We start from the raw sequence: 14,492 nt of genomic DNA on the forward strand, positions 1-14,492 counted from the left end.
GTTGGCATTCTGTTAAGCTTGGCTAGTGGTTGGATCATGTTACACATTATGTCTGATGCTCGTACACCAAAAAAGATTTTGGATGGCTGCCTGAGACATGACCTGCCCATGGTGTGAAATTAAGATGGCATGTTAAAGGTCCACTGAAATGGAAAATTCACTTGTCATTTTGTTGAATAAATAAGTTGTTTGTATCATGCAGTGCACAAAAACACCTTTTTAATAATTCAATTATACTGTTATACCAAGATATTTAGCCACAAAGTCTAGTTACGTCACGTTGTGACGCAAGACAAAGAACCGGAAATACTGTTATTACACACTTTGCAATGGGAAACTGAGGTGAGATAAACCAGTGAGTCTAACGTGCAGGTGACAATACCAAGCTCTCCTTTTCAACTCCATGGTGTTCCAAGATTACTTGAATGCTCTGCTGGAAAACAATAGCGGAGTTGTACGCCTGTAGCAGCTCGACCTGTGTGCTTTGCACTATTGAAGCTCACGCTTCATTACGCCTCACTGAAGTAAGATTAGTTCGATCAACTATCTATGGTTCGATTTGTTTACAAAGCTGGGTTAGCAGTACTATGAAACAAACAATGGTATCTATGTTACACCATGGGGGGCGTATATAATCTATGGTTACACTTTCCTGAGTCGCTTCTCTGTCTGGTAGGGATAATCAGTAGTGCGAAGATGATGTCTGGCCAGTGGCGCTATTGAAATTGTTTTTCCTCGCGTTTCTTTACCTCCATCTGCTGTATTTGACCCCTCAATGCATTCAAAACATCTAAGAAACAAACTCAGACGTGTTTCGACTACTGTACTGTTAATTTACGGTCCCTGTGACAGGCGGCGTTCTCGAGCGTTCTTCATCACAAGCTGAGACCAGCGTAAAGTCGCTTACTGGCTTGTAACTGCTTGCACTACAAGTTCTTACCATGTTTTAAGCTGTTATGCTAGATATGAAGTGAAACTAAATCGAATCTAGCTGTACATGGACGCTTCTGTGGCACCTCACGTGTACTAATAAAGTTTCTTTGTCTGATGCGAATGACGTAAAATAATTGACAAACCACAAAACACTATAAAATGTGTTATATCTACTAAACAAAACAAAATCTGACTAAATCACATGTACCAAGCTATCCCACTAATAGCAAGGATTAATAATAGCCAAAGTCCATTTTACCATTTCAGTGGACCTTTAAAGTTAAACAGGATTTTAAGAACTTTTTCATTAGGCCCCTATTTGGTGATTATTAGTTTCTCATCCAGCCTTTCTAATTATTATGATGCGGGCGGGAGGGTATTACCATTATACCATTATTTTATAATATTAACACACTGATGTACAGACCTTGTCCAAATTGTCTTCCTTTCTTACTACAAACATTTCCTTCACCAGCTGATTCTACTTTTCGTGATCGCCACTGACTGTTTTTCGACAGTCAACTGAAAGCCTGCTTTGATGAAGTCGATATATATAGAACACGATTGCAACTGGTACTGCAGCAATTTGCTAAGGAAAACAACAGTTCTCCTGGCAAAATATAGCGCATTGTAGTGTTCATCAACAAAAAATTATATCAGTTTGGTATCACGTGTTCTTCTGAGCATGCACAGAGTAAATAATGGCTTACCATGCGGTAGCTTAAGAAGGGTTCGGGCGGTGGATGAGAAACTAATAATCACCAAATAGGGGCCTTAGCTAGTTACTCATGGTATATACCATCAAGCTCAGTCAAGACAGATTTCTATGGAAATGATTAAGTTGGAGAATTTTCTGGCTGGACCACAGTCTCAATCTAAACCCTTCCATTGTGACACTTGCCAACAGTTTTTTAAGAGAGCACAAGGCATAAGTGTATAACTACCCACCCTCGACATGGCCATTGATGATTGGTTGTGAGATTCTTCAGCATCCATTGGACACCTTCCAAGTGCGTGCGTGCGTGTGTGTGTGTGTGTGTGTGTGTGTGTGTGTGTGTGTGTGTGTGTGTGTGTGTGTGTGTGTGTGTGTGTGTGTGTGTGTGTGTGTGTGTGTGTGTGTGTGTGTGTGTGTGTGTGTGTGTGTACTTAACATTGATTGGTTTGTACCACAGTACAGTCATGCAGGATTCATCTGTTTCAGTTATTAATTTGCTCATGGCTTCTCTCCTATAGGCTCTTACATGTCTTTGTAGATTTACTGGAGTGGGAAATGCTAATGGCTTCTCTCCTGCATGAACTTATAATTGTATTTGTAGGTTACTGGGTGTTACATATGCTTTACTACTACAATAATTGACATTTGTAGAACTTTGTGTCATCAGATGCCTTAATGGTTGGTTGTATCATCCACTTTTCTTACAGTCAGAGAATCATACTTTTGTTCATTGTCTCCTGATATGATACTGAAGGCTGATCATGCAATGTAGTAAACACTTCTTCACATTTTCCACACTTGAACACTTGTGGATTAGCACTATGACCTGCTTTCAAATCAATATCATTACTCAGAAACTTTGTTTGACAGTGAGCACAAGAAGCTAGGTGAAAAGATATGAGGAAATATTTAATATGGTAATATACAAGTAGATACTACAAAGGCTTGCATTTCAGACTAAAAGTAATCAGAATTAAGTATATGGATTTAGTTTTGTATAATGTTAATGCATTGATCGGGTATACAGGCTTTGCCTTTACCTGTATTTCATAACATATGAAGTCGATGTACTGTAGTATCAACACCAGACGATTTAAAATACAAACAGTATAAAATACTATACTTGAGATAAAAACAAAAAAAAAAACAAAGCTATGACATGCATGCACATGGTAGGATGACTTTATTCAGTAGCATGTATATGGTTTCTCTGTTGTCTTTGCTCTTAAATATGCTCATAGATGAAAGGTTTATTCTGTACTACAATAATGATATTGGTATGGCTTTTCTCCTGTATAAGGCCTTAGATGTGTACGGTTGGCAAATGCTTTACTACTACAACAACAATGGTTTGCTACTGCTTTACTACCATAGCTAGGTATTGGTTTCTTTCCTGTATGATTAAATATAGTTAAAGCTTGGTATGGTGATGATGCAATTAATTATAAGCCAATTATGTCACTACATAGCCAGATATTGCACACATGTAGTTTTAATCATAAAACACTAGCATATCACAAGTAACTTGCTTCCACACTCAAATGCATTACACATGCTTAGCAAATAAAAGCGACTGTAACATGAACAACAGAATCAGTCAGAATCAGTGGCTGCTTTTTGATGTTCATTTTTAGTGGTAGCTAGCAAATTCAGACAACTGCATGTCACATGACTCACACCAGCAGAATGGAATTATCCATTTCATCTTTCATTAGCCTTGCACATCACCCACAATAGTAGCAGGGTAGCTACAGCTGCTACAACTCCTTCAAATGCAAACACTCTATATACAGCATGACATGAAGCCACGTGTTTCATCTAAGTATGCCATCACTTTCTCTGGTAGAAATTTCCTCAATCATCCACCAAGGAATGCGTAGATCAAAGTGCCATAACAAGATGACACACTGCATTGTGGTGGATGCGTCTGAAATATTATGTGCCTGGTACCTTATAGGTGAATGATATACATGCTATATGAAGTTCTGTAGGAGGAAGTCAGAAGGAAATTCCTGGAACAGAAAACCTGACAACCACTAAAGGACATTTTTATGCCATATTTCCTGAAGCAGGAAATCTCTTAATTTCCTCAGTGCTGGTTTAATGATGCGTGTACATGATTTCCTATAATGTTTAAAATTCTATAAGTATGTCACTAGACCTTATCCTCATGCGATTTAATAACCATGCATTTAATGTCCAATGATTTGTCTTGACTTTGCCAACGCATTGAATGAGATAAGAATACAAGCTAATGATGTCAAGTAACATATTATTTATTTATAAATATTGTGCAAACCTCAGGCCCAGTATTTTATGCACAGATAGAAACAGTTCTATACAGTACACAGAGTAGCTGGGGTTTTAATAAATATTCTTAAAGCCATCTACTGCTTTAATAACTATAGCTAGTGGTAAACTGTATGCTCTACATTTTAAATGTTCAATAGCAGTGCAAAGAAACATCTAGGTGGGCTTGTATGTGTCTAAATCTTTGTAGGTATGATCTCTTGTGCTTGCGGTAACCATTGTAGGAAGGTGATAGTTATGTATACATTGTGTAGAATATTATGGCATGGTAAGTTTCCCGGTGATGTTTCAAGGAAGCCTAACCAAGTGATTGAGATGTGAGGTGAAAGTCTGCAGTCACAAATCTTGCAGCATAATTATAATATGGCTGGATGTGTATTTAACATCAGAAACTTGATGTTTCTGTATGTACCCATACAAATAAATAGGCCACAAACCTGAAGACATATCATAGCATTATTATAATTGAGACAATCATGTATATGCGTTTATATTTCCTGAGAATTAGCTAGCTAATAAAGATCATCATGTACATGAGGGAACTACATTAATTCACACTTCAACCATAGAACATTATTATTTGAAGTTCTTGTGTTGATAATTTTACTCTATTTTACATAGTTAAAGTGCTATATCTGCAAACTGAATGGGAAATGACATTACTAATGCACAAAATTAATTTATACATACACATACATGTGGTAAAAGGAACTACACTGTATTATTATTACTGCAATTCAGAGTAAAAACCAGCTATTCCAGATAGCCAAGGAGGAAGAGCGGAAAGATCATAACCTTGTCATAATTTGTGACCGGGCCTGCAAAAATAGGGCATGTGGGCACAAACTACACCCCATCACATAACATGTCATATCTCAGTACTGCATGGGATAGAATATTTTCATTCTATAACTTGTATTGTAAAGTGCTGAAAATTTCATGGCCACAGAGTCATGGAATACAAAGTTAAAGTTTTGAAAAAAGTAGGCAATTTTAATGTGCCCACATGCCCTATTTTTGCCGGCCCGGTCACATTTTATGTCATTTTGTGTTGTATGATGTCACAAATTACAAGGTTGATATGTGACCGGATTTGCGAAAAGGTACCTTTTCCACACATTTGACATACCAGCGAACAAAATGATGTAACACTTGATTCCTTATACTGATTAACTTGCTCTTAGTATCAAAATGTAGCCAGATAATGTAACTACATTCATTGAAACTTTCAAGCAATTATATGCCATGATAAAATAGTTGTGAAGCTTTAAAGTTCAAAAAATGGGTCAAATTTTGTGTGTGAAAAAGGTACCTTTTCGCAAATCCGGTCACATATGATGTGTTTTAGGTTATTAGGTACAACATTGCAGCTATTGTGAATAACATTAATTGCATGTATCTGGCATTCACCCAGGCTATATTCTTGGACTGCTGCATGCTGCCACATTGCCTTTTCAATGTATGTTTTATAACTATACAACTAACCCTTACCGATCCTTTGACACCACCTTCCTGTAGTGGTAGCTAAATGCATGTTTCCTATTGAGTTTGTTGTGAATCTGATATTGCAGAATGATGTATAGACCGGAATAAATCAGACAATAGTAATTGTAATATGCACTGAATATGCTTGTTGGTGTACAAATGCAATGCACAACTCCACTCCCTTCAGTAATCCCTGTAACAGACCATTATTATATGTATGTGTGCATGTTGCCATGTTCTAAAAATTAACTTTTACGGGACCATCTTGATCAAAATTAATGTTGTTGATTTCATTAGCTCCACCATGACAACTGAGTATATTACTAGGTGTAGTCAAATTGTTTTTCCTTCTATCTAAGGAAATGATTGTTATCACAGCAAATTATTAAGTACTAGGAATGTATGATTTGATCTGTGTCCTCAATATACAGCATATATATGGCCTCTTGTTTCTAGAGAAATTTCAATCATCATGAATTTCTAAGCAGTTTCTAGAGAACTTGTTTCTAGAGAATTTGAATCATCTACACTATAAAAGTAACAAACCAATTGTGACTTTTCCATTTAAATGTTAACTTATTTGAGTAAGGTATACTGAATGATCAGACTAAGTGGAGTCCTTCTACTGTTCTTTCTAAGAACTTCCTTGTGTATTCCTTTGGATCAGTTTTATCCCTTTGGAGCCACAGAACCCGATGCTCAAGTACCTCATGGTGATGATAATTTTTCACCAAGTATCACTCTACAGAAGCAGTTCCTATTTTTTGGTGAAGCTTTCTTATCATTATTTGTGAGTGTGATGGTTGTATGTAGTTACACGTGTGCTGTAACTATTGCTAATGTTATAGGTAAACACAAATGGTGTCATAAGCTTTAGCAGAGGAGTAAGCGATTATACACCAGATCCATTTCCACTAAATGATGTCCAATTGATTGCTCCATTCTGGGGTGATGTTGACACCCGTGATGGTGGTACAGCTTGGTATCGTCTAAGTAATTCAACAGAACTACTATCTAGATCCAGTGAAGAGATCAGAAATGCCTTTTCACTACAAAGTGTTTTTAATGCTACTGATCTGTTCATTTCAACTTGGGATCATGTTGAATATTTTAGTGGTCCTACTGAGGTATGTTGTAAAGTGTTTTCATTAAAATATAAATTAAATAAAAGGTGAAAATTATCAAACATATACAGACATCATGTAGTAATGATCATGAGTTGCTGACCGTGCATAACTGTATGTGTGAATTATTATAATATAATAATGGCAGTAGAGAAGGTTGTCTTAGTTGTTTGATATTGAACCTGCTAGTATAAGCCTGCCGAGTAATAATGTCCCAGATTAGAGTCATTAGACTGCCAAAATCATTTGGTAGTAGTATGGCTCAGAGGGCATGTTATTATTATTTCTAGTTATGGAATAAGGGAATAGCTACCCTCAAATTTGCTATAGCTTATTTTCTATAAATTAAACAATTTTTAAAATTGTCACTGCAGGTAACCAGCACATTCCAGTGTGTACTTGTCACAGATGAGATACTGTCATTTGTAATATTCTTGTATGCTGATGGGGAAATTCTATGGCCTGATGAAAATTCAGGACTGGTGCAAGTAGGATTTAATGCTGGAGATGGAGTCAACTTTGCTGTTGTACCAGCATCACGCACACCAGATATTATCAACATCGATACAACAAGTAATGTTGGTATCCCAGGAGTGTGGATTTTTCAGGTTAATGAAGAAAGGATTGTGACAGCAAATGGTAATTAGAAACTTGTCCTATTTGATGCAACAGCAATGCAAGTGTACATGTTTATGTTGCATAAATCATTCATTTGATTTGCTATAATATCTTAATGTGTTTAGTTCCCAGTGGAGCAGTCACTGATCTTGATGGAAGAAGTATTGATCCTACCACAGTGGAACTCGATTGGGGTCCAGTAATGGATGAAGAACAAAATGGAAACATATCATCATACAACATTTACTATCGCCCTAACTTGTCTAGAGATTACATAGTCATCCGTAATGTGATAAACATGGTATGTAAGTGTAATGTGTATGTATTAATTACTTAAAATTCAGTCTGTTGTTCTATAATACATAGATATAGTATTGCTCAGCCGGCATTGTGCATGTATTTGTATCTATCATGTAACATTTGCTTACGTCTGGTGCTTGTAGGAATACAGTGTCACTGGTTTGAGTGAGGATGAACTGTACATATTTTCAGTAACAGCAAGTAACCAAAATGGAGAGAGCAATATCAATGCTACCATCATGATTATGACTAGAGAACCAAGTAAGGTCCATGTTATATGCAACATTAGCTTGCTAAAGCTCATTAATGTTGTTTTTTCTCCTTCCACAGTTCCTAGTGATCCAGTACAGAATGTGATGGTCACAAACATCACTGATGATACCATTACTGTGATAATCTCATGGGATCCTCCATCTGATCCTAATGGATTCATACAATACTATCGTGTGGAGTTCCAACTGATTCCTGACAATAGTACTGGTTGTGAGGTAGCACCATTAGCTTCTGAAGTGATGAACAAGTTTATAACTTTAGTGGAACCAGTGAAGCACCTACATCATTGTTAGTGGATGAGCTCGGTTAGTACACTACCATGCAGTGTTTTATTGGTACCCAGCATTTTTCACTTGTGCGTACTACATATGATTTATGTGTATATATATATATATATATATATATCTAACAATTCATTCCCTGAGCCACATAAAGAGTATAACATTTTCATACAATAGACTGTGTGGCACACAGTGACATGAAGTACTGCAATTGTATCATCTCTCTTACAGTTCCCTACAGGTTATACATGTTTTCCATATATGCTGCCACTTCTGCTGGTGAAGGTCCACAATATGATGGTGAATTTTTTACTAGAGAAGACAGTGAGTTATTTACATATAAACATTTACTAGCTGTGCTCAAGAAAATACTTCTATTGTGTTATATAGCTAAATACTTATAAACACGTACCTACAACTTTCTTTTTTTCAGTTCCGCTGGCCCCCAATAACCTCAGAGCAAACCATCCTGGGGTACCTGGTAACTCAACTACCCTGGTGGTCACTTGGGATAGACCATCATGTGATCGAGGTGTCCTATCTGGTTATGAACTCTGTTATATCCAGTCCAGTTCAGTGGGTGATTGTGTTAGCAATGGAACAAGAGTGAACATCGCTGGTCCTGGTACACTGTGGTACACTATTAATGGATTATCTATTAATACTAACTACACTGTTGAGGTGAGAGGAAGGACTGGAGCAGGTCTAGGAGATCCTGTAACTGGCATGAACTCTACTGATGAAGATGGTATGTAATTTGATTTGTAAATTCACCCATTGTATTGCAGTGGTTGTAAACGTATTGCTGCACTCATTTGTATATATATATGATATTGTTCTCCTTCCAGTTCCTAGTGATCCAGTACAGAATGTGATGGTCAAAAATGTCACTGATGACACCATTGCTGTCATGATCTCATGGGATCCTCCATTTAATCCTAATGGTTTCATACAATATTATCGTGTAGAGTTTCAACTAATCCCAGACAATAGTAGTGGTTGTGAAGTAGCACTGTTTGCTTCTGAAGTGACAAACAGTTTTGATGACATCAGTGGAACCAGTGAAGCACTTACATCATTGTTATTGGATGGTCTGGGTTAGTACTGCATTTTTGAACTAGTGTAATAGCCTACAATATACTGTATAATTTACACTTGTGAGTACTACATACAGTACCATGCATATTTTTATGCATACATTTAACATTTAATTCCACATTAAGACTAGGGTTGGGCAATATTTCAGTATTTGCAATATTATGATGTGCAATGGTGAGTACCACAATTGGTCATTTTAGCATAATATCACTATACCGTTTGTGCTATATTGTAAATTTGCAAAGTGAGAATGAAACATACTGACATACCAGATTGTCATTTAAATACCTTAGGGTCATAACAATGCACTTCATAAATTTTAAACATACTGTAAATGATGAACATTTGGTGTGACTAAAGTTTGGTGAAATTTGCATATCAAAGGACATTCGCCAAACTTCGTTCAACAATTTGCTATTGTTTAATAGGCTGTATGATTTATTCACTGAACTTTTATCGATTCACCAAACTTAAGTCATGCCAAAGTTTCATTGCTTTCAGTATTGTAATAGTGCAATAATTTTTTGCAACACATTGACAAATACATATTTTTTGTGTACCGACAATAATTGCAATAATCTCAAGTAGAAAATACCAGTACTGCCCAACCCCAGTACAGAGTATTGATACCCTAACATGTACATGCAATAATGCAATGCCATGTGGCACACTGTACTGCATCATCTCTCTTACAGTTCCCTACAGGTTATACATGTTTTCCATATATGCTGCCACTTCTGTTGGTGAAGGTCCACAATATAATGGTGAATTTCTTACCAGAGAAGACTGTGAGTAACATAAATATAAACATTTGCAGCTAGCTGTGTTCAAGAAAATACTTCTATGGTGTTAGCTAAATAATAATAAATACCTACAATTTTCTTACAGCTCCACTGGCCCCCAATAACCTCAGAGTAAACCATCCTGGGGTACCTGGTAACTCAACTACCCTGGTGGTCACTTGGGATAGACCATCATGTGATCGAGGTGTCCTCTCTGGTTATGAACTCTGTTATATCCAGACTAGCTCAGTGGGTGATTGTGTTAGCAATGGAACAATAGTGAACATCACTGGTCCTGATACACTGTTGTACACTATTAATGGATTATCTAGTAATACTAACTACACTGTTGAGGTGAGAGGAAGGACTGGAGCAGGTCTAGGAGACCCTGTAATTGTCATGAACTGTACAGATGAAGATGGTATGATATTTCAATAGTGTATTGAAAACATGAGAGCAAATATTTTTACAACCATCATACAGTGCGATAGTACTGAATAGTAGGGACCACAAAGGAGTATATAGGGTGGCCCATGAAATAACATATCCCAAACACCAGCCTCAATTTTCCCTGACAATGATGAGGCAGTATTGGCTAGGCAAAACTAAACCGAAATAAGCCTTCAGATCAACTCGAAATGCTTTCAACAAGTTGCTATGGAATTTTTAAAAAAAATTAACCTACTGACTGACTGAGTAACTGACTGATGCCTTTAGGCAGGCATAACTCGACAATGGCTAAGGCTACAGGCTTGACGTTTTCACTGTTCGATGTTGCTTCGGCCCTAGAGGTGCCTTTTGGCATACCACAGTATGTACAATGCATTCTTCATGGACTTACCAGTGTCCTCCTTTGTGTCCCATTCGTCTTTGCTGACACCTAAAAGTGTCGATTTGGCAGTAGCACATGATGGCTTCATATTTTTCATAGTGGCTATTTTTATTGCAGAGATGCTTTTCGAACAGTTCTTGATTTGTACTGCTGTGTAACGGGTTGAACATAGCTGACAACGAAGTGTAATGGATATTTCACTTTTCAGATAAATGATATAACTGGGGTGTGCGGCACCATTTCTTTCTTTCAGTATGCGTGGATTGCAGAGGTGCTTGTCGAACAGTCCTTTATTCGAAATACTGTGTAACTAGTTGGACACAGCTAACAAAGGATACTTCACTTTTCAAATGATAGTATTGATGTAGCTGGGGTGCATAGAGCCATTTTAGATGTGGTATGCATGGGTTCACCAGTCATAATAATTAAGTTAACAAACAAGTACACAAAAAATTTGGAATTTTCAACTAGGTGTAGGGACCATAGTACTGTAACAAGCTGGAGTAGTGCACAATATTAAATCACCATAAAATAATAAGAAGTGCTATATCCCTACTGTGAATTTCCTTATGGGCACAGTAGCGATATAACACTTTTATTGTTTTACTATGATTTAATATCATGCACTACTCCAGCTTGTTTCAGTACTTTTTATCGCTGTGTTATGGTCGCTACTCTAGTTGAAAATTCCTTTGTGTACTTGTAATTAGAGATTAATCAAAATACTGGCATGCAATAATGTATACTTGACCCACACTTACACAAAAATATTGCCATTCTTTTTCAGCTCCTCCACTGGTAATCGACTTAATGGCAGAATTTACTTCAGTTAACAACACTACTGGATTTTACAATATTTCTTGGACACCTCCATCACCAGACAATGGACCATATTTTCAAATTTTGTATTACTCATTCTCCTCAGCCTACACTATAGGACCATTATATGATGGCTCCTTTAATGTGACGCTGGATCAAACTCAAAACTATTATTATCTTCCTAATGTTCTTTACTACACTAACTACACCTTTATGATTACAACTATCAATACTAAATACAACATTGATAATGGACCTGTTGAGATTGTGACTCAGACTGATAGTGCAGGTATGACCATTCTTTATAAAGAATCGCAGAGTTAGACATGCACACATCATTGCAAGCAAAAGCACATACACACATACACACACATTATATTTTATGCATGAAACACATTGGGTTTATGGCTACCATGCTAGCCTACCCAGTGCCTAGCTGACACTGGGTTGCCAGATCCCTATTTAAATGGGTTGACTGGAGCAATGTAAGTAAAGTTTTGGGCTTAACACATGCATGCACATAGGCACACACACATGCACACAAACACATGGTCAAGTGTTATATTAAATTTTACTATTGTTTTGTTACTTACAGCACCCTCTGCTGTCCGTCATCTCAGTGCTACAGCATCTTCACCTGAATCAATTTTCATCAGCTGGAGTCATCCTAAATATCCAAATGGTCAACTAACACACTATAATATCTATTACAAAACAAACCAGCATGTAATTCGTAGCATATTACCAATTGATGACTTGGCTTCAGTCACAGTGCCAGCCAATACACTCAGCTTTACTTTGAATGGATTGATACCATATACTAATTACACTATTCGTATGTCAGTGAGTGGAGAAGGAGTAAATGATGCTCCTATTGAAGATGAAGTAATTACTAGAACTAACACATCTGGTAAGTCACTCTGAATGTACTGTACGTCAACAATAAAATATATTTAGATATTGTATATTAGCAACATGCATATACAGTGAGCAATGTGATAAACAATATTACAGTGCCAACAGCTCTTCCAACACTTCCTCCTACATTGTCTCCACCTCGTTCACCTACTGTCCACACCATCACTTTGTTACTACCACCACCTCATCAAATTGATACTGGAGAACTATAGTGAGTTGTGTATGTACTTCAAATTTGAGCCAGTGTAATTTTAATAGCGTACCTATGTGTGTAATTGTGATGTATATGGACATAATACTTTTAAAAGCAAAAATTTCAATAGTTATATAGAATTCTGTAAATATGGCATAACAAAAATACCTGTGATAATAGTGACTTTATGATTTGCTAATACCTTTTAATTAGTTTGTTTGGAGTAATTGTGGTTTCTGGAGAAGAACTTGAGAATGCACCAATGGATATTATTACCAGTAGTAATGGTCAACTACCACCTCCATATCCTGGGAGAGATGGTGTCTATACTGCAGCAGTGTGGCACGATATAGAAGATGTACCATTAACATTTGTTGCTGGTGATGGAGAGATTACTGTGTCACCTGATGGAACAGAATATTATAACAGAAGATTACCAGAGTGTACCACTTATGGAGTGTTTTATTACATTAGACTACAATCTGATACTGGACGTGAGGTACGTACAGTGTTTGGTTTTTCAGTGCACATTTGAAATAATATTTTCAATATAAATTTCCTAAAGAAATGCACAACAAAAAGAATATTTTTTGCAACTGGTATGCATATGGAAATGTGGCAAAGATAAGCTACAATTTGAGGCATAAAGAAGTTCCAGATATCTCTCAGTATAGGTCTTCTGTTTCAAAACAACAAGCTGATGAAGCATGTGCTATATAGTAGCTAGCTGGTGTAATGCTTTACCAATAGTATTTTTGCACCAGAAACTTGATTATGAGCCACTAATAATGTTGTAGCCCATAAACTTCTGCTAGCGTATTGCATTCACAATAAACGTTAACTTAAAGATGGCTAACTTGCTATGCAAATGACACCTAATTAGTTTAACTGTTCTATTGAAACTACAGAATATGTGTACACATATCCATTACAGGATGATGGTCCTTTGATAGTTGATAGTGAATACTTGTCAGTAAAGCTTACAGATTGCCTTGATGATGATGATGACAACGCTGCTATCATTGCAGTTGTAGTATCTCTTTTTGTCTTCTTATTAATACTTCTGATAATAATTGGAGTGATAACATGCATAGCCTGCGGATGCACATGCTTGACCTGTGCAGCTTGTGCCCGCCTGTAAGTGTTGCTGGTAATCTAATAATCACATTTAATGTTTGTCAATAATTTTGTAGATGTAAAAAACACATCCAGCCTCATGAAAAATACACTGGAGAAGTTGGTTATGTAGAATCTGGTGATGTAGCATTGAATTTACCCTACCCTACTACTGTTCAATCCTCGAGCTCTGTGCCATCAGAACACAATGATGAAGTTGTGATACAAGTTATAACTAATGGTGGGACACATCCTGAGCTGATCTACAACACTTCTCAGTCAAACAAGGTATGAGAAACAACATTTATTATTACATGCACTTATTGTCAGTTACATACTGCTGCACAATTAACAAGCAACATTTATATAACAGTATGTGCACTTGATATCCCTTATTGCTGCATCATAGTATTCCATGCTCAGTCATCAGCTTTATTGTTTTATGTAGCTAGATACAGTGTACGTATATAGTTATATATTTGTATTATTGTTATATTCCTAATATTATAGGAAATCGGATCTAATGATTCTTTGTGATGATGGAACTGACAACTCTTATTGTATATACAGCAAATACAATGTATTTGATTTTAGTATACATGTGTTATATTGTAATATATTGTGTTATATTGTAATATATTATACACGTATGTATTGTGTAGCAACATAACATTGTCATTATTTGTAATGATAAC

The 14,492-nt window shown here is 36.5% G+C and overlaps 3 protein-coding genes across 3 annotated transcripts; all 3 read left to right on the forward strand.

The window, feature by feature from the left end:
- Positions 1-6,041: 6,041 nt before the first annotated feature.
- On the forward strand, positions 6,042-6,701 carry LOC136254470 (sushi, nidogen and EGF-like domain-containing protein 1). Its single transcript, XM_066047197.1, has 3 exons — positions 6,042-6,233; positions 6,292-6,570; positions 6,639-6,701. Exons 1-3 carry the CDS (start codon positions 6,042-6,044, stop codon positions 6,699-6,701), a joined length of 534 nt encoding a protein of 177 aa, XP_065903269.1.
- Positions 6,702-7,475: 774 nt separating this feature from the next.
- Positions 7,476-8,051, forward strand: LOC136254534 (neuronal cell adhesion molecule-like). The gene is made up of 3 exons (XM_066047305.1): positions 7,476-7,486; positions 7,629-7,746; positions 7,816-8,051. The coding sequence occupies exons 1-3, from the start codon at positions 7,484-7,486 to the stop codon at positions 8,049-8,051; spliced, it is 357 nt and encodes a 118-aa protein (XP_065903377.1). The 5' UTR covers positions 7,476-7,483.
- On the forward strand, positions 7,987-14,492 carry LOC136255141 (phosphatidylinositol phosphatase PTPRQ-like). The gene is made up of 13 exons (XM_066047864.1): positions 7,987-8,063; positions 8,271-8,363; positions 8,473-8,787; positions 8,888-9,136; positions 9,833-9,925; positions 10,026-10,340; positions 11,539-11,859; positions 12,166-12,480; positions 12,585-12,699; positions 12,895-13,180; positions 13,616-13,818; positions 13,875-14,085; positions 14,308-14,492. The coding sequence occupies exons 2-13, from the start codon at positions 8,288-8,290 to the stop codon at positions 14,332-14,334; spliced, it is 2,526 nt and encodes an 841-aa protein (XP_065903936.1). The 5' UTR covers positions 7,987-8,063; positions 8,271-8,287; the 3' UTR covers positions 14,335-14,492.

The sequence above is a fragment of the Dysidea avara genome, chromosome 1 (genome assembly GCF_963678975.1).
Source record: "Dysidea avara chromosome 1, odDysAvar1.4, whole genome shotgun sequence".
In the NCBI taxonomy this organism is placed as follows: Eukaryota; Metazoa; Porifera; class Demospongiae; order Dictyoceratida; family Dysideidae; genus Dysidea; species Dysidea avara.

Bases quoted from the DNA above. Each gene is read 5' to 3' on its own strand.
- LOC136254534 (XM_066047305.1), top strand. The intron at 7,747-7,815 runs GTAAGGTCCATG...CTCCTTCCACAG, and splicing joins GATTATGACTAGAGAACCAA to TTCCTAGTGATCCAGTACAG.
- LOC136255141 (XM_066047864.1), top strand. From the start codon at position 8,288: ATGTTTTCCATATATGCTGCCACTTCTGCTGGTGAAGGTCCACAATAT. The intron at 9,926-10,025 runs GTGAGTAACATA...ATTTTCTTACAG, and splicing joins ATTTCTTACCAGAGAAGACT to CTCCACTGGCCCCCAATAAC. The intron at 10,341-11,538 runs GTATGATATTTC...ATTCTTTTTCAG, and splicing joins GAACTGTACAGATGAAGATG to CTCCTCCACTGGTAATCGAC.
- LOC136254470 (XM_066047197.1), top strand. From the start codon at position 6,042: ATGATCAGACTAAGTGGAGTCCTTCTACTGTTCTTTCTAAGAACTTCC. The intron at 6,234-6,291 runs GTGAGTGTGATG...CTAATGTTATAG, and splicing joins AAGCTTTCTTATCATTATTT to GTAAACACAAATGGTGTCAT. The intron at 6,571-6,638 runs GTATGTTGTAAA...AAACATATACAG, and splicing joins ATTTTAGTGGTCCTACTGAG to ACATCATGTAGTAATGATCA.